This window comes from Pollicipes pollicipes, unplaced genomic scaffold (genome assembly GCF_011947565.3).
Source record: "Pollicipes pollicipes isolate AB1234 unplaced genomic scaffold, Ppol_2.1 Scaffold_5223;HRSCAF=6171_pilon_pilon_pilon, whole genome shotgun sequence".
Taxonomy (NCBI): Eukaryota; Metazoa; Arthropoda; class Thecostraca; order Pollicipedomorpha; family Pollicipedidae; genus Pollicipes; species Pollicipes pollicipes.
Window position 1 is genome coordinate 19,141 of NW_023596642.1, and position 24,080 is coordinate 43,220.

The following is a 24,080-nucleotide window of genomic DNA, read 5'->3' on the forward strand; positions in this document are numbered from 1 at the left end:
CTTTGGATCTGGAGGTACAAAACAGAGATGTTTAAACACGTCAATCTGAAAAAATCACTAATGCTGGTCTGGTAAGTTAGAAGAGGAATCTCGCTGGTCAACAGCAAGCCCGCGACCCTTCTAAGATGACCGGCGGTGCGGCCAGTGCTTCACGCATACGCTGATCTGGACGAGATGGCGCAATACCCGGTCTGCGGGCAGGGCAGGCTTCGCACTGCGTGCAGCTGGCAGATAACCGGCGAAACGGCTTTCATGGCGCGGGACGAAAAAAGAATATCAGACGTGATTGTTACCACCATGGAGCTGTTACCTAAATATAAGCGGATGGAGTCCGTTGCCCACTACATTTGTTGTTTACGGTTACAAGTTACCAATGCATTGGAATGGCCTCCTCCCATTACTTTACCAGGCGTGAGTGCACTTCCTGCAGTGACCTGTCAAGGCGTGGTAATATTAATCGTCGAGATGAGCTGATCTGGCTTTGTGTATGCTCTTGGTGACTCAGGCAAAAACAGTGGAAAATCCATAATACTTTGTTGTGTATAAGTCACTATAATCTGGTATGATAGTCTTTGTAGTTATCATAGCTCGATCTGTCTCGGCTTAGGCCGTAGCGTGATTTGCTTTATTTGAGGCCAGATTTGGAGGCTTTGAGGATAAGTGCCGAGGTCGCTTTCTGGTTCGATAACGGTCCGTTCGCCTGCATTGCGCAGCTGGTCTCACGTCTCTGCCGCTGGTCTGTCTGGTCCGCTCTAGTGGCCGAAATCTGGCACGCATCCTTAACAACATCTGGCAACGGGCGCTTCATGGTTCACGCACAATCGTGCGCGAGAATATGCACACATTTGGCCTACACCGTTGTCAGCACAACTGTCCGATTTCTTCTCCGTTACTGTTAGCCAATCAACTAATACCTGGTCGCCGGAGCTGGCTTTGATTCGAACGCGTGTTTTCAACGGAATGGAGAAGCGGAATACTAGTATTGCAATGTTGCAAGAGTACGCTGCTCGACGAAACAGTGCAATTCAGTACCCAGGAGACATGGCAGCACAATTTATAAAAATGTTTGCTGTTTCTATCCGAAAATTGCGAGGTGGCGCGATCCGTAAATGCAAGGATACAGAACTGTGAAAAGACATAGACTTATCAAAAGATACAGGTCTGTCAAAAGATATAGGCCTATTAAAAGCGCGACTGGATGTGTCGGGCCGCTGAAGCTACCAAATTTTGATAAGTTGAGATTAAGGTCCTCTTTCGGTCTGCGGTTTGGCCCGTCATCCCGCACATCAATCATCACCGAGATGACAGTGAAATGAACGAACTCCTTGACCTTGAAACAGAAAGCTTCGGCAAGTACTGTGGGTAACATAGTTTATCAGCTTTATGACAGTATAGTTTCCTATTCAGTTGATGACCTTTAGCCGCGCTCCCCTCCCCCCTCAATCCAACCACGCAACTCTCAGGCGGAAGTTGGTCAATTTGGGCAAAAAAAAGTTTTCATCGTATTTGAGGGTAGGTTTGTGCGTGCTACTTGCTCAGCGACGTAGCTTAGTTTGCGGAACCGCGCCCCTGGTCACGTGTCAGGTGGCGTATCACCAGTGCGGTCATGTTCGGTCCTATACTTGGCGTATCACCAGTGCGGTCATGTTCGGTCATATACTTGGCATATCACCAGTGCGGTCATGCACACTTCTGTAACGTTGCGTCCACTACCATCCGTTGAGTGTGGTGCTAAATGGAACGGTGGAAATTGCGCAGGCCCTTTGGAAAACACGGTGTTCGGTTTAGTAAACGTCACGAAGCGCAAGCACCGTTACGTCAACACTGGAACTGCTGACCAACTCTGTAAACAGTTTATCGTGAAGGCCACGTTGACATCACGTTTACACGGCATGTACGCTATGTTTGAGATATATGGGTGTTGTTGAATTCAGGCGCGTGGAAACGTACCTAGTCAGGGAGTTCCAACTCTCCAGCTCTTTCAACTCACATGTGAATCCCCAAATCGTCGCTGAGCCCCTGTCCAAGTTCAACTTACAGCTGAGTATTCCCAGACAGCGGGCCCTCTGACCCTGAGACATCATGTCCGCTCCTTCTCCACAAAATACAAGCAGCAGTGAAAGCAGTATAAAAAACATGTGTGACGAATTTTCACCAATAACTGCCTCTTTGCCCCGCATGACCCTCACCTGGAGCCGCAAAATAAAACAAGGCATGCAGATCAAATCGTACATATTCGGCAAATGATGAAATATCGTGACCCACATCCGAAAGCAGATGGCTATTTCTGACTCACAAGCCAAACCGACGCGGGCGCGAGCGGCCAACTGGCTTTGAGGAAGGGATTCCTTTGATGGTCAGCTGTTATCCAGGCGCGAGCCAAACGCTGAATGAGGGCTGGTCGCTTCAACCGCTTGAAATATCCACAGCATAGCAGACTAAACCCCTCCCAAAGGCACAACAAACCAAGGAATAAATACGTGTTTTGCGTCACATGCGGCGTGCAAGGCCTGCTTCGAGGGCACTGTGTGGGTGAATAAGACGTGCGTATTTTACAGGGAGTCAGATTCCAAGATAAAAACGTAAATACCACCCTGTAGCCTGAATTTATTATTTAGGCTGTACAACAACCTAGTCGTGCCACCGTACCGTACGGATCACAGACACTTGCTCACCCCATGCAAGCAGTCACATAACAGTAAATTATCACACATCTAGCAAGTACCTACCTACCTGTTTCCTCCAGGGACGAAAGCCGACGGGAGACTAGGACCCGGTCGAAAGCTGACCAAGGCAAGGTACCACACTCGATATGCTCGCCCCGGTCACTAATCTAGGGTGACTCGGCCCGTATCTGTCGGGGTGGTAACACTGCGCCATTGGCTGATCTCTGGCCGTTCTTTGTTTGCGTGCATCTTCTGGGTGCGACACGTCAGGGGCCTGATCAAAACGGCTTTCAAATAGCGTGTCAGCACGGCTAAACAGTAACGTGCATTTGCAGACAGGCAAAACAACTGGCCATCGCACAGCATCCCGCGCCGCGGTGTTTAGTTGTGGAGCGTCCATGCGCGGTTCTCAGTCGTTATTGCAAAATTAGGTCCTCGCCTGGCCTGATTGGACTTTGATGCGAGGGTGCTGCTCTGCGCGGATTGTGGTTTGATTGGCTGCTGCCCGGCGGCGGCGGTGGCGTCAGTGGACGGGCCGGGACTGATAACAGAGATCCGAGAGTGTCCAGTGTGGCGACTCGGACGGCCAGTCTGTCCTGCCGCAGGCCCCAGGCGATTGACACCCAGTGGCCTGAACATGAAGACGCTGCTGCTGCTGCTCTCTCTGGTGGCCTCGGCCATGGCCGGGCTCTCGCTCAACGCCAATGACCCGGAAGACAAATGTGAGTATACGAATAACGTGAGATTTCGCCCCAGAAATGCGTCATCGCATAGCCATGCTCGTTTCATTCCTTCAAGCCATTTTAGTTTCTGAGCTACACGCCCGCGAAAATGGGGAAAGTTACATCGGGGAGAGTACTCCAAAGTCACCTTGGCATTCATGACGTCATAATAACGTCATTCAAATCCTGTCATTTCATAAGTCATGCGGCAAACAAGCCCAATAAAGTAAAATGGTCGAGACGTTCATTTATGGCGTTCGTGAGCTCGACTTCCAGATATAACGGCCGTCAATCGGCTCCCAATCAATGTTGTACAAGTTATGATGACGTAATGAAGCCGTGACGCATTGAGGGGCATGTTTACTAAAAAGAGAATTGTACTGTCTACAGCAGTTTTTCCACTTAATAATATGCCAGTAGCTATAAGTGAGCGTGTTTCATCACAGCTGATGCTTGCTTCAATATCTACAAATGTGAAACGTTCTCTTTAAATGATGAACAAACAACTCCGGCCGCAGGCGGCGGTCTTCCCTGCGCCAAGAACTACCGCTACATCGAGGATTGCGCCACGGCCATCCGTGACCAGATCACCCGGGAATTGGACGCCTCCATCACCTACCTGGCTGCGGTAAGTCCTGCCGACACCTCCTGATTTCACCGCGCAGATGACAGCCTGGGCGGAAGACATGGTACACAGGTTTCTCAACTTTCGGTGAGACTAGCATAATTCTGACGCTTTTCCATTTAAACACATTGATTCCGGGCATCGTCACTCTAAATCTTGCCAGTGTTTGTCATATGAAGCCACCACCAATTTTGGACCTTGCCCTGGTCCGCGGAATGTTTGAACTCAGACTAGAGCGTTCCCAAACGGCGTGTGCTGCGCAAACATGTGGCATGCGACGTGTGACGTGTGACATGCCATACAACACGGTGGAGGCTTATGCACCCGTTCATCCACCCGGTGGCTAGCGTGTTGAGGGCGGCGCCGCTTCTTCGGGCAGGGGGCGCACTTCGCCCAGGACAACGTCAACCGTCCGGGCATTTCGGACATGTTCTTCGACCACGCCGGCGAGGAGCGGGGACACGCCTTCAAGCTGGCCGACTACCTGCTCATGCGTGGAGACCACAACACCAACTACCTGCAGGCTCGATACGTACGTCCACTGCGCCGGGAGCATGCAATGTTGTACACACACTCGCGGGAGGTAAGAGCGAGAGGCGTACAACAGTGACTTCTCCTGGCTGGTGTCGGATGGTGGTCCACTGTATCAGACTTCTTCAGCTTCGGGTTACAAGAGACTCCCTACAAAGAGTCTTGCGTTGCAAGACATACGCAAAACACAATACTGAACGCTCACCACCATGTAGGTTAGCTTAAGGAAGTCCACACGCAAAACGCAAGGGTGGGTGTAGGAGTAGCATAGCAACGGAATTGCCGCTCCCTCTACTTCCCTTTCGAGTCTGGTGAAGCCTAGCACTTCCCCTCTTAATCAGCAAGAGTTTTATTATTAACCGTCTGGCGTTGTTTAAAAACAAGTAATGGCTTAACAACAGCCTAGCCTCATCAGACTTGCCCTAAGTTTTTTCGGCCCTAACTTCACGACACGCATCTACATAGCGTCTCAGTGACCACCGTGTAATTGCTTTTGCATGCTCCTGTCAACAGTCGCACCGGTCACTGAGTGCACAAGGCGTCCGGGTCCTAGAATCGCGATAGATTTAGCCATCTGTGCTAGCCGACGACTCTCAGATGTAGGCAGCAATAAAAAATAATGCTTTAACATAAATATACCATGTTGACTGACTTATAATACTATATAGTCAGTCAACAACAAGATTAAACAGAAAACAATCGCCAGCTCAAATGAGCTCGCAGCGCAAAAATTATCGGGCGGTTCATGCACGGCATTCCTGAGCACGATTACCAGGTATAACGGCAGTCAAGCGTCTCTCAGTCAATGCTGCGCAAGCGAGTACCTCGTCATCAAACAACGACGTATTGAAGAGCATATTTACTAAACGGAGAAATTGTGTTGTCTAGAGCAGTGTTTTGCACTAAGAAGTGTGTCAATATTTATAAATTAGTTTAATCATTATATCGGATCCTTCGTTCAATATCCTCAAACGCAGAACGTCTCCCTTTGAGAATAACGCCGAAAACAAGGATGCAAATTAGGCTTAAAAAATATAAAATCATAGCCAAATGCAAGAGAACGTCGCCCGAAAGGGCATGCGCACACGCACTTACACGCACACACACGCACACACACACACACACACACACACACACACACACACACACACACACACACACACACACACACACACACACACACACACACACACGCACGCACGCACGCACGCGCGCACGCACGCACGCACGCACGCACGCACATACACGTACACGTACACGCACGCACACACGCACACACATACACACGCATGCACACGACATTTCGTTCTCTACACGTGCACCAGTTAAAGGGAGTGCTCCACATTTGTATGGGATTTTGAACTGAAGTGACTGTTTTGAAGACCATTCGGTGCAGTTTACAGCCCTGCTCTTTTAAGACCTAAAACCCTTTAGTTTCCGAGCTACACGTCCGCAGAGATGTGAAGACTATATAGTGCAGGATTTTTCAAGATCATCCGGCCATGCATGACGCAACGTCATTCAAAACCTGCTACCACCTTATCATGCGTTACATGGTCATGCGTCATGGTCATAACCATGGTCACGATCATGCATTACACGGTCATGCGTCGTGTAAGGCCAGGAGGAAGATTATCGTCGAGTCGTTCAGATCTGGCGTCAGTGAGCACCATTGCCAAATAAACTGGAAGTCAATTGGCTCTCAATCAACGTTGAGCAAGCTATGGAAGCTTCAATCATGAGCCACGTTTTTTGTTTTTTGTGTTTTTTTTTTTTGCTACGTAATATAAAAAGTTGGATGTGGTAGGCTCACTGGCTAGTTGCGGAAATGAGACTTGTAATAGAATAACTTAAGAATAGCGCCTAACCGAGTTGCGCAAGTTAACATCTTAAACTCACGAATAAGTATGCAAGAATATCACCAAATAAGGAAGTCACCAGAGATGTCATGACATAACAAGTAAAAAAAGATCAGTGAAGATGGTACGAAAATGGAAACATTTCAGATGAATGGCAGCAAAAATGATTAAAGCAAACGGTAAAATGTGAGTTCTACAAAAGTATGCGGCGTTTGTCTGAAACTGTGCGCTAAACCACGGGCCTTATGTTGCAAAAGTTCATGGATGAATTCACCAAAAAAGTATGATGTGCGCCTGACCGGGCAACAGACTGAGAGCCGCATTTTTTGTTGACAAGAGCAGCAAGCCGCTGAAGGATACCTGGAAGACTGGCATCGAGGCGCTCACCGACGCGCTGAACATCGAGAAGGCCGTGACCAGACACTTCACCAATATGATAAAAGTCTGCGAACTTGACTGGCATGTAAGTCCTTGCCTTTGTGCGCCGCTTGTTCACGTGACTGGCAACCACTTCAGTTTCTTGTTGGCGTGATGACCGAGATATCGGCCGTGTGAAGGGTCCAATATTCACGTTACAGTTTATGTCCATTCACCTTGAGTTTTTTTTTCGATGGATGCATAAGATGTTTCACAGGTACTAAGAGCAATCTTAATTTACAATCCTTGGTTTTCGAAGCAAACAATATCATTGCTACTCAAATTTATCTTAAGTCAGGAATGGTCTGTGTCTGTGGATGTTTTCTGTGCGTGGGTGTGTGGGGGTGTACGTGTGAGTGTGTGTGTTGGTGCGCAGGTATGTGTTTTACTGTGCTGCGTGTTGTGTGATTTCTAACGATCTAATGGCCCGTAGGGCTGCAACACGGCAAACAGTAGATGCCTTCACGGATAAGATCTTCTTTACTGAATTCTTCTGCCAACCATAGGGTCATATCCATATTCACCCGCTGCCTGTTTTTAATTCCCCGCACCCACACGTTACCCGCACCTTGCATTTTCCTGCATTCTACCTCCTAAGTGTGCAAGTGTTTGCATTCAAGCTGAATTTCGCTTGCTTTGTAAGTTCAGTATGGTGTGCACTCAACCTTTTATTTTGCTTTCACAATCGCAAATGAGGCGTAAATGAAACTAAATATGACCCAAAAAACGTAACCAGTAGCAATACGTGTTGTTTCTTGAAATAACTACCAACATCTCGCAAACGCGTACCCATTCCCTTACCTATGCCCGTAATTTTCCACAAATCTGTACCCAGCCCAACCTGTTATCCGTCCGACATCAGTACCTATGGGCTTACCCAACCCGTGGAGTCCTTTAGCAGACGACAACCAGACGTCAATGCGTTTGGATCAGTTCGTTTTCGTTGCTGACATCTCTTAACGCTCACGCTGCAAAACAGGTTCTTGAATCAGTGTCATTTAGTGCATGTCAACCCATGGAAACAGCCCATCCGGTTTTGGTTCGAATAAAATCATAACCCTCCTGCGACAAAACTCAACGCCTGAACGTGAACAACGCCTCTTGTGCTCGCTGCCATGTGATTGCCACCATTCCGTGAGGCGGCCATGTAACCGACGCCCCTCGCTACAGGCGGCCGACTGGCTGACGGCTGAGATGCTGGACGAGCAGCACAAGGGGGTGCGCGAGTTCACAGGCCACATCACCACCCTGCGCAAGATGCAGCTGCTGCAGCCCAACCTGGCCGAGTACATGTTCGACCAGGAGCTTCAGAGTGACCACTGAGCGCCGAGCGGGCGCGAGCTGGAGTCAGGATAAGATCGAGATCGAGATCAGGACGAGACCGAGATCGAGATCGAGGCGAGGGATCGGGTCGTGATGGTCGGTCCAGAGAAGATGAAAGCGGTCTGTGTGAGGATTCCACGCTGATGGAAGGGTGTTGCAGACGATAGATATAGCATCGGTGTCATTGCCACGTCATAATACACGGTGTGACTTTAGTTGTGGCTGCTGTCGCTGGTTGGAAGGACAAGAACCGATGTCGAGGAAGATGTTGGTTACGTTGGTTCCCCTTCACACCTTCACTGTGAAGGGGATCAGTGGCAGTGCCGAGCAGTACCACATTCAAAAAGTGGCCAGCAACTGTACCGTACCGTGAAAGGCTTCGTCCCTATGAACATGTTTCTACGATTCTAGCCGAGTTCAAATGAGAAAAATTTGACGAGTTTTTACGAGCTCCCTCCTTTTTACGAGCCACGAGCTACGAGCTAGGCTTTTACCTGGGCGTAATGCATAGAACCTACACACGTCTCGCCCACCGCATCTCTGAAAGCGCGTGCACTGTATCACCATGCACTGTCAACCCGTGACACGCATGGAACCGCCAATAGCCTTCTAAAGATGCAGAGGGCGCACACTCGTGCTGCCACCTTTGAGCCCGCAGGCTCGCAAGGCGCGGGCTTAAAGAGCCCGCAGAGCTTTTGGGGATATTGCTAACTACATTGCGGGTATTGGTGACTAGTCTACACCTAACCTTTTCCAACATGTGTTTTCTTATCCACAAATTCATATGTAATTAACTTGCAGTTGTTGGTATTAAATGTCACTGGAAGAGGTCAATTCTTTGTGTAGAAATTATAAAACAGGGGAGCTACATTTTATCATAAGCTCCTCCAGACATACCATGCATGTCATTGGCCTAGCATATAGTGCATATTTTATAGCTTCAAGGCGATGCTACCATGGCTTAATACTCGTCAAACTTACAGTTAGGCGCAATTGTTTAACTAAACATTCTGAGAGGGTGAAATATCGACACAACACCAAGAGCCATGCTGAAATAATCGCACACTAGTGGCATATTCTGTCATGACTTAAGCATCCTATTCAGTTAGTGAACTCCAGATCCACGCCCAGCAACTTAATACGTTTACCCATTTATCACCGCCCAGCCTACTCCAAGCATAAATGTATTTTGCAAAACTACCATCTTGGCTTTCGCACATCATTTGTGAAATGAATCACACGTTACAGAGAACCCAGGTCCCATGCAAACACCCAAAAATTTTGGGGGCACATCTGAAGGATGCAACTACGCAGGACCTGTTCAAACAACAAACACCACGCAATGCCTGGACTGAGCTGAGAGCATTGTCTTGCATCGAAATCCCAATGTGTACTTGTGAAATTCATAATGACAAACCAATACACTTCTTTGCAGCCCAGACTTTATCTGCAAATGACATAACCTTCCATAATAATGCTAGGAATGCTTTCTGCTTTATGCATACCCTGATTTGGTACTTAGCCATGAGGAAAACCCAGAAAAACACCGATTACCTACTCGTTCCAGCGATCCAAACAAACTTTTAAAACAAGCGTATCGAAGGACGAAATCGGCGCAAAAGATTGATCGTCAGCTGTTCATGGAGCTCGGACGTGCGATATGGCCTTGTAGTGACGTGTGGGCGAGCTCGTATTGGCAAGTCGCGTCTGCATGGATCATCAGCTGTCCAGATTTGGGATTGAGGTCACGTATGGCGCGCTCATCTTTCACAAAATACTACGCACGCTTTCTGTTTCCTGTCATGTGGCATGGCAATTCCACTGTTACAAATCTAGTGCGATGCTTCCAGGACTCCAAAAGGCTACTCGGTGATATTCCGCTTTACTGCCCGAGCACACTCAATGTCTTCCGTGCTTGGAGTTCAAGGTCGAATTAGGAAGTGAAGGGATCAGTGCGTGCCTGCTTCGTATGGATATTATACACTTTCAACGTCAAAAGCGAAAACCTTATTGACTTACTAAAAATACTCAAGACTCAAGGACTGTGGTCCACGTGCTGCGATCAGTATGGTTAATAGGCTAGCACGATGGCACTAAGACTTCAGAAGACCGTTCAGCAGTATTCCCTCCATATTGCCCGAGCACATGCATGTCCTCCGTGTCTGGAGTTCAGAGCTGGATTAGGGGGCGGTTGGGTTGTCACGTGCCGCAGACTATAGAGATTAAACATCTTTTAAAGGGAAAATTGGGAACTAATGCTGATTTTGTAGTGTATGTGCTTCAATGCAATATCCTTATGGGGAGCATGCCCCCTCTTTCTGCTTCTCACCTTTTATTAGGTAACACGCGTCCGCTTTGGCTGGGGATACCATTTTTTTCGAAATCCTCCTGAATAGCTAAGAATTTCGATTTAAAGTAGCCGCTCCCGCGGGAGAAATCTCCTTAGACCCCTGTTCACGACAATGAAAGTAAGATAATAAAGTTGCCTTGCTTTTTTGAACGGGCGTGTTCTGTATTTTTTACAACACCCTAGTTTTTCCAAAATATTTGTGTAACAAATATTACGAAAGCTGGAAACACACTGTTTAGAAAAAAGGATGTGTGAAACTGGGTTATTATCGCGCAACTCAACAAAACGTTGTATTTTGGCTTCGATTTCTCCCCTATGCTGTTTAGCACAGTGGCCCTGTATGACAGTCCAAAATGACGGTCTGGTTCAAACTTCAACCAATCGGATTCTTGATAACTGGCCCTTGCCGCCCGCTGCGCCAATCACAAACCTTCATATGTATTGGGGGCGTTCACGCCATTAGAGGAGTCACTTTTTAGCCCACACGCCCACAATGTACGGTTTGAAACAGCTAAGAAGTGCTAAAAGTGCGGCTAAAACTGCGGCTCCATTCCATGACAGCTGACAACGGCCCTCAGCGGATTCTACCGTCGTTATGCCGACGGCTGTCGCGACAACTGCAGCTTTGACAGCTGCAGCTGGAGGAAGAAGGGTAGTGCTGTTACAAATCGTCACCGGCGTAATTTGAGCTCCAAAATAGTGAAAATTAATATATTCATGCTGCTTTAGGGGCCCCATCCAGCGCTTTCATTAGGCGTCACTGGTCCTGAGTTTTCACCAGAATGTTTTTTAATTTGCTCCAAATGTGTGACACTCCATTAAATTCTCTAAGTACGACAATATTTTTGTATGCACCGTCAATGATTCATCATCACTTTCATCCTCGCGTTTTTGTTGGGGCATTTGTACGCAAATGGATACGGCCCTGCAATTTTGCCGATGTTTGCATTGCACGCCGATACGATGATACAATTGGCTAGAGTGCCTGCCTTCCGATTCACCCGCCCGTCGCGGGGTGAGTTCAAGCGGGGGCACAGTTAGAGCCTTGGCAAGAGGGGGCCACAGGGTTGACAACGGGCAGCCTGACAACAAAAGACCCCCCCCCCCCCCCAAAGAAAAGATCACTGTATGTTGTGCATTTCATAATGAGGGCATGTTTTCTTAGATATCACACACACACACACACACACACACCACACACACACACACACACACACACACACACACACACACACACCACACACACACACACACACACACACACACACACACACACACACACACACACACACACACACACACACACACACACACACACACACACACACACACACACACCACACACACACACACACACACACACACACACATACACACACACACACACACACACACACACACACACACACACACACACACACACACACACACACACACACACACACACACACACACACACACACACACACACACACACACACACACCACACACACACACACTACATTATATATATACATATATATATATATATATATATATATATATATATATATACTCAGCATGCGTACCGGCATATCTTATCAACAAAAAATCGACACCAGGTGCTGCAGGTCTCCTCAAGCCGCGCAGCTTGCAGGTCATCAGTTTGCCTTGCGGTTTACAATAGGCCGTGGCCAACAGGTGGACGAAAATGATGACGCGTATGAAGGAATTGCCTTTGAACGCTTTTGAGCACCAAATCGTACACTTAGGGATATTCCAGTCGTATATTTCACCTTTGCGGTTTTTAGATTGATGACACTAGCATATTGGTTTTTACAGCAACTGGAAGTGGTGCTGCAATCTGGTGGTTGAAGTGGAAGAGTAAAGGTAACACTTCTATATTCGCCTCGCTGTTACTGTTAATCTGTCCAGAGAACAAACTCAAAGCTGAAGAAAAGATTTGCCCAGTGTAATCTTTGACCTGCACAAGTTGATTTTGAAGAACGTTCAGAAATGTTATTTTACAATGGCCACTGTTGTGCGCACGGCGCCTGCCCTCTGGTGTTACTTGCAGTGGCCAACGCCGTTCGGTTTTACGAAAACGGCGACCCAAGCCATCGCTATCCTTGTTCCCCGATATTGCCGATGTGTCATTTGGGCTTTATGACGCACTCAGTTGCTGGGGCTATAAGGCGACGCCAGTCACCCTGGCGGGAGAGGGGGGGGGGGGGGATTGAACCCTGTGCACTGTGGGGAATCGAACCCCGTACCTGTGGTTTCCCGAACGCACAGTGGTTAAAGCAGCCGCGTTACCCACTGCACTATCGGCGCCCGGTGCGGGGGCTCATACTTTTCGATGTTATTTGTTTCGCTAGTCGATTCTGCAAAATAGTGAACGTTCTCAGGAAATGTGTTATGTGTATATACCATAAAACGCGTTGGTCACGCATTACGAAACAGAGAAAACGCTACGTCAGTGCAGGAAAATTAATAAGAAAGTCCACTTCCGGCTGGTAGCGCCCGTCGCCAAAACCACTTCCAACCAATGCTCATTTCCATTACCACCGTCTACCATGAAATGTCCAATTTGATTCCATGGCCTAACTTTGTTACGTTTAGAAAGTACTGGAGGTCCAAATGATTCACGAATAAAGTTGCATTAAAATCGGTCCAAATGATGTTACCAATAGTGGCCGTTGATAGACATCAGCAGACTCTTTACGTTTCGGCCGCTGCCATTGTCTTTCCATTTGAAACGTGCCAGTATAGTTTAAATCGATGATATCACTAGCAACACCATTTTAAAACTATGCATGCAATTTCGCTATTATCATGGAGACAGTGGACCCATCCTTCTTGAACAAAATGTCATTCAGGTACGCCCACTCGGAGTTACCAATAGGGCCGATGATAGGCGCAAAGCGAACTCATTACGTTTCGGCCGCCAGTATCATTTGCCCATTTCAAATGTGTCAATATAGCTTCCATCGGTGCAACGTCTGGTGGACATCATTATAAACCTATTTAAACGCATCTGAAATCTTCTAGCTCCGCTTAGCTTTTCACGGGCAGCACCACGGCCTATTGGGCACATAGCCAGGGCGTACGTTAAGGCCTACGCAGTACCCACACGTCTTCCAGCGTGAAGCACGGTGTGCATGCTGTTAAATGTATATACCATGAAAGGTATGTTTACCTGAAAAATCAAGTCCAATGGTCATATATGACTCGCGGAAAAGCGGTACACATCCCAACAAGTGCACAATAGAACGAGAGTTACCAATAGGGCTGGTGATAAGCTCGAAATACAGCTCTGTACGTCTCGGCCACCAACATGGTCTGTACATATCAAACGCTGCAGTTTAGTTTTTATCGGTGCGATCATAACCGGAGACCATTTTTGTTTAATAGGATAATTGAAATATTCCATCATTAGCAGGTAGTGCCCCGGGAGCACCACGACCTAATGGGCACATCGCAGCAGCGTGCGTTAAAGCCGACGCAATATGGAACCGCGTGCAAGACTGAAACAAGCTGTGTATGCGGCTATGTATTGATACCATGAAACATGTGCTGATGTGAAAAGTCGAGCATCGTGGTCAGGGCAGGAACAACATTCTAGCCTCGGCCGATTATTGCCGGGGAGCGCCACGGCTTATAAGACACGAAACGACAGCGTGTATTTGGGCCGGTGCAGCACCAGCACCGCACGCGAGCGTGCAATGTAAACAATGTGTGTATAGCGACTTTATGCATGTACCATGAAACGGTGTTTCACTGTACGTCACGGTGAGTCCCTGGCCGACACAGTGGGTCGTTAGTTGAGTCATGGGGCCCCAGTCAATGTAAATCGCAGGCGCCAGCCATGTCCCCATTTTTAAAATGGATCCCAGACGCCAGGCCACGTTAGTGACATTATGCTCAGAAATCATTTGGAGCACCTTGCAGTAGTTTCCAAATGCAGCAAAGCCATGTCATGCAGTGGAACTGGAGATTTCAAAGCAGGCGGCCGTAGTGTAAGTTTAAGAGTTTGGCTTCAAAAGTGGTAAGAGGTCTGCCGCTGGCACGCGTAACATACACGGGGGAACGCTTCAGGAAGGAAGAGTGCTCCTAGTCATATTGTTGGCGATTCTTCTCATCAAATTCCATAAATATAATGCTCAACATTCTCAGGAAGTGCGGATGCCGTTGCATCATTAGCAGGTTGTGCGCGGAGAGCACCATGACCTACTGGGTACATCGCAACAACATGAGATAAAGCCGACGCAAGATGTAACCGTATGCGAGACTGAAACAAGCTGCGTGTGTGGCTATGTGCAGATGCCATGAGACATGTGCTGATGTGAAATTCTAGCATCGTGGTCAGGGCAATAACAGCATTCCAGCCTCGGCCGATTATTGATGGGGAGCGCCACGGCTTATGAGACACGAAACGACAGCTTGTATTTGGCCCGGTGCAATACCTAACCGCAAGCGAGCCTGCGACAACGCGTGTCTGCGGCTTTATGCATATACCATGAAACGGTGTTTCACTGTACGTCAAGTTGAAGAGTTTAGCTGCAAAAGTGATAAAAGATCTGCCACTGGCACCCGTAGCATACACGGAGGGACGTTTCAGAAAGGGAGGGTGCTCCTAGTCATCTTGTTGGCGATTTTTTCCATCAAATTCCAGAAGTTTAATGCCCTACATTCTCAGAAAGTGGGGATGCCCTTGTACTCGAACCTTCCTCGGCATAGGAGCCACAGGCACATTTCCATAGAATATCTTGATTACTCTGCTTCGCCATGTGCATCCATTGTCCCTCACTTGCCAGATAAACACACTTCATGGGAAGTATATGGCTATAGCTGTAAAATAACGTTTGCTCACGCTCTCAGGGGACTAGGTCCTGCGTCGGCCTCAATGTACGCTGTATATGCTTCGTAGGCCGTGGTGGTGTGCAGATCTGATCAGATGATGCTGGCGGCGAATTCGGGATTGGCTTGCTGGAATGTCATCTCGTACGGAAATGATAAGGTCATTTTCTCCACCACATGAGGGAAATTATCTGCATTTTCTTAAAATGGTGGTGTTGGTAGTTGCAAAGATTGAAACTATACCGGCACGTTTGAAATGCGTGGATAAGGCTGACGGCCGAAAGGCAAAAAGTGCGATGATGCCCATCAACGGTCATATTTATTCGAAGTGGACTCACCTAAAAGGCATTTTGTTCAGAAATGATTTTAAATACCCTGCAGTCGTTTCCAGACGCAGCAAAGCAATATCACGCACTGAAATTGGAGGGTTCATAGCAGACGGCCGGAAGGTAAATTGAAGAGCTGGGCTGCAAATGTAATACAACATCTGGCGTTGGCACCCGAAAGATAGACGGAGGAACGTCTCAGAAAGTGAGGGTGTTCAAAGTCTTATTGTAGTCGATCCTTCCCATCCATTGCCATAACATTAATGCTCTGCATACATTCTCAGAAAGTGTCTAATGGTGGGGGTGCGGTAACACTCACGGAACCCGCGTCTCAAGACTAGGAGAAACCATAAATCGTGTCAAAATGGTGTCCGTCAGTGGTTGCACCAATGTTTGTTAAGGACAGATAATGCGGGTAGCCGAAAACGCTGAGTCAGTTCATGCCTTTCCCCCACCCCACTGGCAACTCAGCGTGGACATGTCTGAATGCGGTTTGTTTATGGGTCGCTTGGTCCTTCTTGGAGCAGTGTCTTGAGGAAGCCTGCTGGGAAAGGCGGCTTTCCGCCATATCAGGTTTCCTAGTGATAGGAAACGAAGACCATAGCTCGTGTCTGGTGACATCATGAGCAGCAGGTAAAACGCGGCTCACTTTTTACTTCATTTTTTTCAAATGGCATTACCATAATAATGTAGCCCGCGAGTACGTGGGCAGATGCACGCACACCGTAACAGTCTCTCCAAACGTTGTGAGTAGCGGGAAAACAGCCGAAAAACGTGTCCCACTGAAAGTTTTCAATTGATGACTGATTCATTCGTCCAGCGACCATCCAGCGACGTCATCAGTAGGCTGCAGGACCCTGTTATTACGAATACCTGCTTGGTTTTCAATGTTGCCATCATAAGAAGATTGTGAGTTCTTGTGATGTGAGAAGTAAGAGAAGTCCAATCTTCACATGTTTACCAGTGGCCTCATGAGGAGCACAAAACTTGTCATTAGGATGATTTACCCGGCCTGACAGCGACATTTCATCAGCTGATTAGCCGGTCCCCCTTACAGACCTACGCCGACGCTCTTCCCTCCGCAAACATTGTCGGCAGAAAGGTAAATAACACTGGTAGGTGGGGGGTGGAATACCTGGAGCAAATTTCAGCCTGAATGGATGAGAAGCAACAAGGTCTTAACGTTTTCACGTTTAGGCTTGTGATGTAGTATTGGTATAACGATACTGATAGTGGTATGGCTATTAACAGGGTTTAACAACATGTGTAAGGCATTTGCATGCATGCCAATTGGCGTGTGTATAGGTATGTTATCACAAATCATCAAGAGTGGAAGGAAATTTATTCTGGCACAGGTATGAGTATATAGTATGAGCAGGACCCCATTTTCTCCTTGTAATGTATATTGTTTCTTGAGTGTTGCAATAATTATGAATATATCTTTCAGCCCTGGTTGGGTTCAGCTAGCAAATAATCTGGGAAAAGTAGCAGGAACATTGTGCAATCTTCAGCAATGGTTTTCAGCTCTACCAATAAGGAAAATTGTCCCAGATGTTTTGATGTGCTGAAGGAGAATCCTGAAAAGCATGGTCCAGAATCCTGGAAATCATGAATGCAATTTTCAGATAATGATGAGGATACACATTCTTTTTTTGTTATGCACAGCTATGACTGGGCTGTGAATGGGAGATGAATCTGAGAGATAATGTCTAGACCTGCTTGATGCAAGTGGAGAATTCATGTGGATCATGATGAGAGATATAATCATTTGTCAAATAATTTGTCTCGTCTGAATGCATTTTTTATGTGATGCCCTTGTCTTTCCAACACTGATACCATATCTTCCATTAAAATCATGGCATAGTCAATTTAGTTGACACCTCTCAAAATTTAATTGTCCACTTGATTGCATCAGCTTGCATAATTTCATTGTGCGCTCACTGCTTTCATTTTGGGAAGTATTTATGCTTTGAATGAGACCAAACTTGCTGCCGTCTGAGTTCTGTGATGCTCTGTGTGTATGTGACCTTTGCTTGTGGAATTTCTTTTTGTTTTTCATTGATGCTGAATTATTGCCATGGGTGACTGGATCCAGCATGCATGCTAAGCATAGCTTGTTGGGTGCATCCTGAACCCACCACTCAAGTTGAGCTATCCAGCTCAGCAGACAATTTGGGCACACCCTTCATCAGACAGAAATATTGAGGGTTTTACATGTTGCACAATGTTGCAGCATGTAAAAGGAAACAAATGAAGCATTGCTATCTCATGCAATGCACATCTGCAATAGAGAAATCATTGTTGTTTTGGTCTCTATTGAAGTTGACTTGTGATATATTAAAAATGCATCTGGAACTTGGGCAACCATATGGGCAAGCAGAAGTGTGGGAAGAAAGCCCATCTCTCCATGTCATTCGAAGGAAGCATACTCCAGCACCGGTCCCTAATACGAAGTGTCTCGGGTTACAGCCCCCAGTCACCGGAGGTGACCGACCCTCGCTCACCCCACGAACTGTGGAGAACGTTGGCCAAACATTTACAACTACAAAGACGACCAGTCGCGCTGCCAGGCAATGGTGGTTGTGTGGCCGCTGCGTGACCGCTGCGTGACCGCGGCCATTGCGCAGCATAATGGCCTCCACCTGGACGCCCCACGCACCAGCCTGCATGCATCCTGAACATCTGGAAGGCAGTTCTCCCGCCAACGCCTTGCAGGGACGCGTGCGCAGGATGTGCGCGTCAGTGATCCGAGTGTAGGCCCATGTGGACCAGTATAAATGGCGAACCTGTATGATGCAATGCAACCAGTATTTGGTGCAATATATTCAGTTTTTGGCGCAACGTCTCCAAGAACCTCGATTACAGTAGTTCCAGGATTTCCCATCAATCTTTATTTTCCTCAGTAACGCAACTTTCACTGAATTTCAAAGTTTGATTTATCACTGAAGTGGAAAGATTGTTTGTGCATTTACATAGGACAAGCAATATTCTACCCCAACTCATTACTACTCATGTTACTCATTGCCCATTGGTAGATTTTACCATATAATTGTCCCTAAGATTTGCTTTCACTGTGCTGTTGTAATTTGCTTCTGTTGATAACTACACTATTCATGGTAAAAGTGTGCTTCTGCTGGAGCAAGCAGAAATTTGAATAAACACTGAATTGTGACCAAAAAAGGGCATGCTGTGGAGACTTATTTTGGAGCACGAGAATGGACATAGCATTATGGGCGGCAGCATCCCTTGCATGTAATATTTACGCCATGCATAACATTCCCAGGTTTCAGGGACCACCGTCCCCCCTCCCTCCATCCCTATCCCTCTCCTGTTCCTATGCCGCTGGGGTTGTTGTTCATAAAGATGCGGGAATTCAAAATTGAGACTTGGGCATCCTGGGGGGCAGGACGGTGTCCATTTAAAGATTTTGTAATACGCAATTATAGCACCCTGTATCTGATTTTGAAATACCATGTGCACAGCTATTTCATGGGCTAATGATTGGGCCGAGATGCTGAAGCGTTTCATGCAAGGAGATTGAAGAAAATGGTGTGATTGTCGTGGTGTATGCAGTTTGAAAACCAAGTCAGGTATTACTAGGCTCGTCCTTACGTCACCAAAGGCCGGTCCACACGCGGGTATTGTGAGTTTCTTGAAAAAACGTCACCAAAGGCCGGCCCCCACGCGGGTATTGTGGGTTACCTGACAAAAGTTGGTCTGACAAAGGTTTGTGGAAAAGTAGCTACTCGGGCGACAGTTAATATGGGGAAAGGTTCTTCGGACAAAAGTTCGCGTAGCGCAAAAAGCTCGTCTCGCAGAAGCTTGTCAGCATCAAGTTCGTACGAGACAAAAGTTTGTCCAAGGTAAGGGTTCGTGTGGCAAAAGTTCGTCAGGGGCGGGAGTTCGTACAGAGCAAAGTTTGTATGGCAAAAGATTACCTGGGGCAAAGTTCGTATCACAGGTCGCAAAGGGCAGAGGTTGGTATGGAGCAATAGTTTGTATCGTAGAAGCTAATCTCGGGCACGAGAACCTGTGCTTGATTCAACATGATGGCATTAATAACGATGCCAGCGTTTAGTATGAGGAATGTGTTTCGACTTGGGATCTATCGCGATATCAATACGAGACAGCCTATTTAAACTATATCCGATTGTGTCCCATTTCACGTGATCGTTCTGTAATTTACCCTGCTAATGATTCTAGTGAAGCAGATTCCTTTTTTAAACAGGAATCTTATCTGTTCAGCAGTCATCGTTAGCATTTATAATGTGGTATCTACAATTAAGCCGGAATCGGGCATTTGTGATTCCATGTAAATGCATAGACACCTGGCCCCCAGCGAAATACCGAGGAGCGATCTGAAGGTCGGCATAGCACCCGCCGCGTCTATTGTTCCTGTCATAGATGTCTGAGATGGACATGATTGAATGTGCCCAGCCCGGGTGGCGTCACAAGGAGTATATCAGGACGCCACGCTGTGCGTGGGAGTGTTGCGCGGGCGTGGGCTCAGTTAACAGCTTTCGTTGCGTCAGACGCGTCAGAGATGGAGAACGCTCCCTAGAAGTGTGTGGGATGGGCTCTAGGACGCCTGGCATTGAAACTAGGTTAGCATTGAATGGTTCAACGGAATTTAAAAGCTCTCGATAAGGTGGGTAGGGCAATGATTGAGCTCCGCGTCAAGGGAACTAGGGGAACGGGATCCAATTCCTCGCGGTGTCCACCGCTCCTGCAAGGATGGGAGGCGGGTGAGGTCATGTCCGCGGTGTCCATCGCTCCTGGGAGAGTGAGAGGCAGGTGAGGTCATGCCCGCGGGGTTCACCCTGCCTGCCAGCATGAGAGGCGGGTGAGATCATGTGGCCCCAGCTCTTGAGTGCGTCGTAAATCCCGAATAGCACACCAAGGGTCGGCGAGATTTTTACAATGGCTATCTCGCATTTACAACACCTTCGTTTTGCGCGGGTTTTTCAGGTGGGCCTTGTCATCACTACTGCCGAATGAAGCTTTTTGTTACAAGTAGTATGCAGACTAGTGTCATCTCATGTCATGTCATTGGGACTTCACGGCGCACTCAGCTGCTGAGGTTATATTCTAGACTTATACCCGGATTAGGGACTAGACTAGACGTTATAGGGATGCTAGAGATGTTATATCTTTGGGCCCGAAGACGCGCTAAACTTAAGCTGTTAAAACTGTTAACTTCATTATTTCTGCTTTTAAACTTAATGTGGGATCGGCTTTTCTTTAGTTGATCTCTTTATTGGAATTTCAGGGCAAGATGGACGAGGAAGGCTTGCGACAAAGACAACCGAGAGAACCTGGGAGCGACACGGAGCCTCTGATACGGACCGCGTCACCGAGACAGAGCGTGTCGCTGTGGGAAGCCATCAAGTCTGGCCTGGTCATGTCACTGGTGGGCCTCGTCCTGCTTCTGGGGGGCGTCGGACTGCAGTTCTGGAATGAGGTACTCTTCCAGCAAGCGGTCGCAACAATGCCGGTCTGTTCATGTTATGAATGTTGCGACACTGAGCGGCGCGTCATCACATCGTTGTACGCCAGGCGCCTCTGTCGAGAACTGTCAGGTAACGCCCGCCCAATTGTAACCGTGCTGTGCTCTCCTGCCACATCGATCACCAATTCTCAGTTTGGCCTCTTTCACGTGCGTGTCGCTGTACGTTGTTCTTGGTCAGGTGCCGTGACGCGCGTGCAGCGCTCGTCAGCTATACGCTCGCACCTGGCAGGGGCGGGCCGTGGACCGAGCGCGCGCGCTGAACGAGGGTCTGAGCAGCGCTATTACCATCACGGCACCACAACAAACTGCTGTCGCGAGAACGACGGCAAGCTGGTGCACTTGGTCGCCCAGATCGACGTAGAGGACATGCTGCGCGAGTCCGAGTACGGCATCGCCGTGCCGGTCATCCGGCTGAAGAGACGCGTCCAGATGTACCAATGGGTGGAGGAGGAGACCAGCAGGTCAGTCAGCGGAGGTGCGCTCGGCGAGGGGGGGCTGCTTGGAGTTGTCCAGATGTTTGGGTCGTGGGAGCACCCACAGCCAGGGAAGTGGGCTTCAGATTCAGGCTGGAAGCTGTTTGAGCAGCACCGTGTGGCAGATGAAGGGACGCTGTGCACGGCAGCTGGTCAGACTGTCGTCGGGGTTGCTGCGTGTCGTTTACCACAGGTTTAGTGAACCGCTTCGGCCGGCTGTACCGTTCCGTCATTCATCGTTGTTTCACGCATGTGCTAATGGCAAATGCTAAATGGCTATGCAGTCGAAACTGCGGTGTAAGCTGCACATCTGGTTGGAACATCCGGGTCCGGTCGTCTGTTTGATGTACACACTAGTGGTGTTCTGGCCATTTCATTTGCGCTATTCTACATGTGTAGCACTCTCGTCGCTGACGTTCGTGATGACGTTCGCTGGTATGTCGTGTTTCAGGACCGTGGAGGCAGCCGATGGCCAGCAGGTGGAGACGCTCCTACCACTACTACAAAACTTGGAAGGACAAGCTGGTAGATAGCTCGGTCCTTCAACTCACCCTTTAACCATGAAAATCCCAGGTCGGTCCGAGCTATGGTCTATGACCCTGACTAGGCCTGGGTCTGGATACACCCGGTGGGACCGTATATCACGATCCAGGTGTTTATATTGTGCTTTGCCTGTGCTTGAGCGCAGTCAGCCGCGCCCAGCTATCCGTTCCTGCGTGCTTTGTCTCTGTCAGCGGTTTGATCCCATCCTTAACGTGCGGCACTGGCCAGCAGCTTGCCTTTGTCACGCCAGTTCGGCGTGCGTCAGCAGGCGGCTGTTCGTTGGACAGGTGGGCCGTGGGATGGCCGCGGTCTCTGACGGGCTCGACTCGCCGACAGGTCCCTCCCTCTGGAGTCCCGGGTGCAAGAGGCGGCGACGGCGTACGTGGGCGCCTTCCGTGTGACGCGGGAGCTGCGCGACCTCTTCACCCGCTACACGATCTTCGCCAGTGACGAGAGGCCGGCGGACCGGCGCATCAAGCTGCACGGCGACATCTTCTACCACTGCGCCAACATCGAGGCCCCCAATGTGGGCGACATCCGCGTCCAGTTCGCATACGCTGGCAAGGCGGGCGATACGGTTAGTCCTGAAAAAGGTGCCTCTCAGCCACTCCTCGACGTCTCCTGACAGGCTTTAACAATCGCTGATCGGTGGGGTTCACGACCATTTGCAGGGAAATGAGGATTTTGGGGCCATTTGAAATAGGCACGCTACTTTATTACATTGTACATCATGCTTATTGTAAAGTCGAATCATTATTACACATTTTTCAAAGCTCTTGAATTTGGCAAGAACTTATTCGGTGGGCATCTGTTATTTGGGATCAATACACCGTACGTATTGCCCTTCCACACCCCTCCAGCGCATTACGTAACTTACGCACCCACGACGGATGGCATACTCCTTGACAATACGCAACTCTGAATATTACCTCGCATTCCAAGCCATACGTAAAGTGTATCTGAATGAGGTATAAGACGCCATTATGTTGCGTCCTTTGAAGGCACCAGTTGGTGATTAGCCTGAAGAGATATTTTACATCATTTGTATGGGGTTTTGAGCTGTCACAGCCAGTATAAAGATCAGTCATTGCGGCGCATAGCTCTGCCCTGTGTAAGATTTTGATAGGGTCAGTGCCGTGTATGGGTGCGAACGCAGCTGTTTAAAGGGAAAAATTGCACCAATCAGCGAGACGGTAAATGCCAGTACGCGCGACAACTAATGGAGCATCCGAGACAACCTAAAATCACACGAAAAAACATATTTCCACAGCATGGTAACCAGGTTTGGGTCGTCAGCAGGTTAGGCGTTTAGGTCTTACGAAGGGGAAAGCTGCGAAGTGTACTGAATGATCCTCAAGATGGCTATTTCAGTTCAAACCCCCATGCAAATTTGTAATACTCCCCTTGAAGAGGGTATGCCACCATTTTTGTACCTTTCATTGTGTTGATCAGGCGTCTGTCTGGTCGATTTGATCGTCTGGTTCCTGCGCCATTCAGCGATAACGGGCGCGGATCACCAGCGCCGTGAGCCTCGGGGAAAGGAAGACGTAGTGACGCTGTATCGTTGCCAGCAAATCGCGCCAGTTCATGCTGACTCTTCGGGGGCAGTTTGGTCCCGCCACATCACGGACAGAGACCCGATCTGGACCAGAGTGTGTTCCACTAACTTTCCTTTTCCTGCGCTGTTCAGAAAATTTCAAGTTTTGGGGGTCTATCGCTAACGGGTGTCGACTTATTTGAGACCAAACGGCAGAGTTTTCTCTTTATTTAAAACATTTTATTCAATAATAGCGGAAAAATAATCATTGCGTGTAGGCTGTGAGACTTATTTGTACTATTTGTACTGTACAGCTGGGGTACATAAGCACCTAACAGAAATATGCAACCGCTATGTCA

The 24,080-nt window shown here is 48.2% G+C and overlaps 2 protein-coding genes and 1 long non-coding RNA gene across 3 annotated transcripts; all 3 read left to right on the top strand.

Annotated features, from left to right (window-relative positions):
* Positions 1-3,197: 3,197 nt before the first annotated feature.
* Positions 3,198-8,358, top strand: LOC119101978 (ferritin subunit). The gene is made up of 5 exons (XM_037225382.1): positions 3,198-3,388; positions 3,907-4,016; positions 4,393-4,545; positions 6,741-6,866; positions 7,991-8,358. The coding sequence occupies exons 1-5, from the start codon at positions 3,304-3,306 to the stop codon at positions 8,141-8,143; spliced, it is 627 nt and encodes a 208-aa protein (XP_037081277.1). The 5' UTR covers positions 3,198-3,303; the 3' UTR covers positions 8,144-8,358.
* An 8,328-nt stretch (positions 8,359-16,686) lies between these two features.
* LOC119101976 (uncharacterized) lies at positions 16,687-21,466 on the top strand. The gene is made up of 3 exons (XR_005094634.1): positions 16,687-16,761; positions 20,929-21,120; positions 21,398-21,466. It is a non-coding gene; the product is annotated as an uncharacterized LOC119101976 (long non-coding RNA).
* Positions 21,467-21,480: 14 nt separating this feature from the next.
* LOC119101979 (transmembrane protein 43 homolog) lies at positions 21,481-22,761 on the top strand (the record flags this gene model as incomplete). Its single annotated transcript, XM_037225383.1, has 4 exons — positions 21,481-21,629; positions 22,093-22,128; positions 22,179-22,214; positions 22,521-22,761. Coding segments are annotated over 4 exons (462 nt in total), but the record flags the coding sequence as incomplete, so codon positions are not given.
* Positions 22,762-24,080: the final 1,319 nt, after the last annotated feature.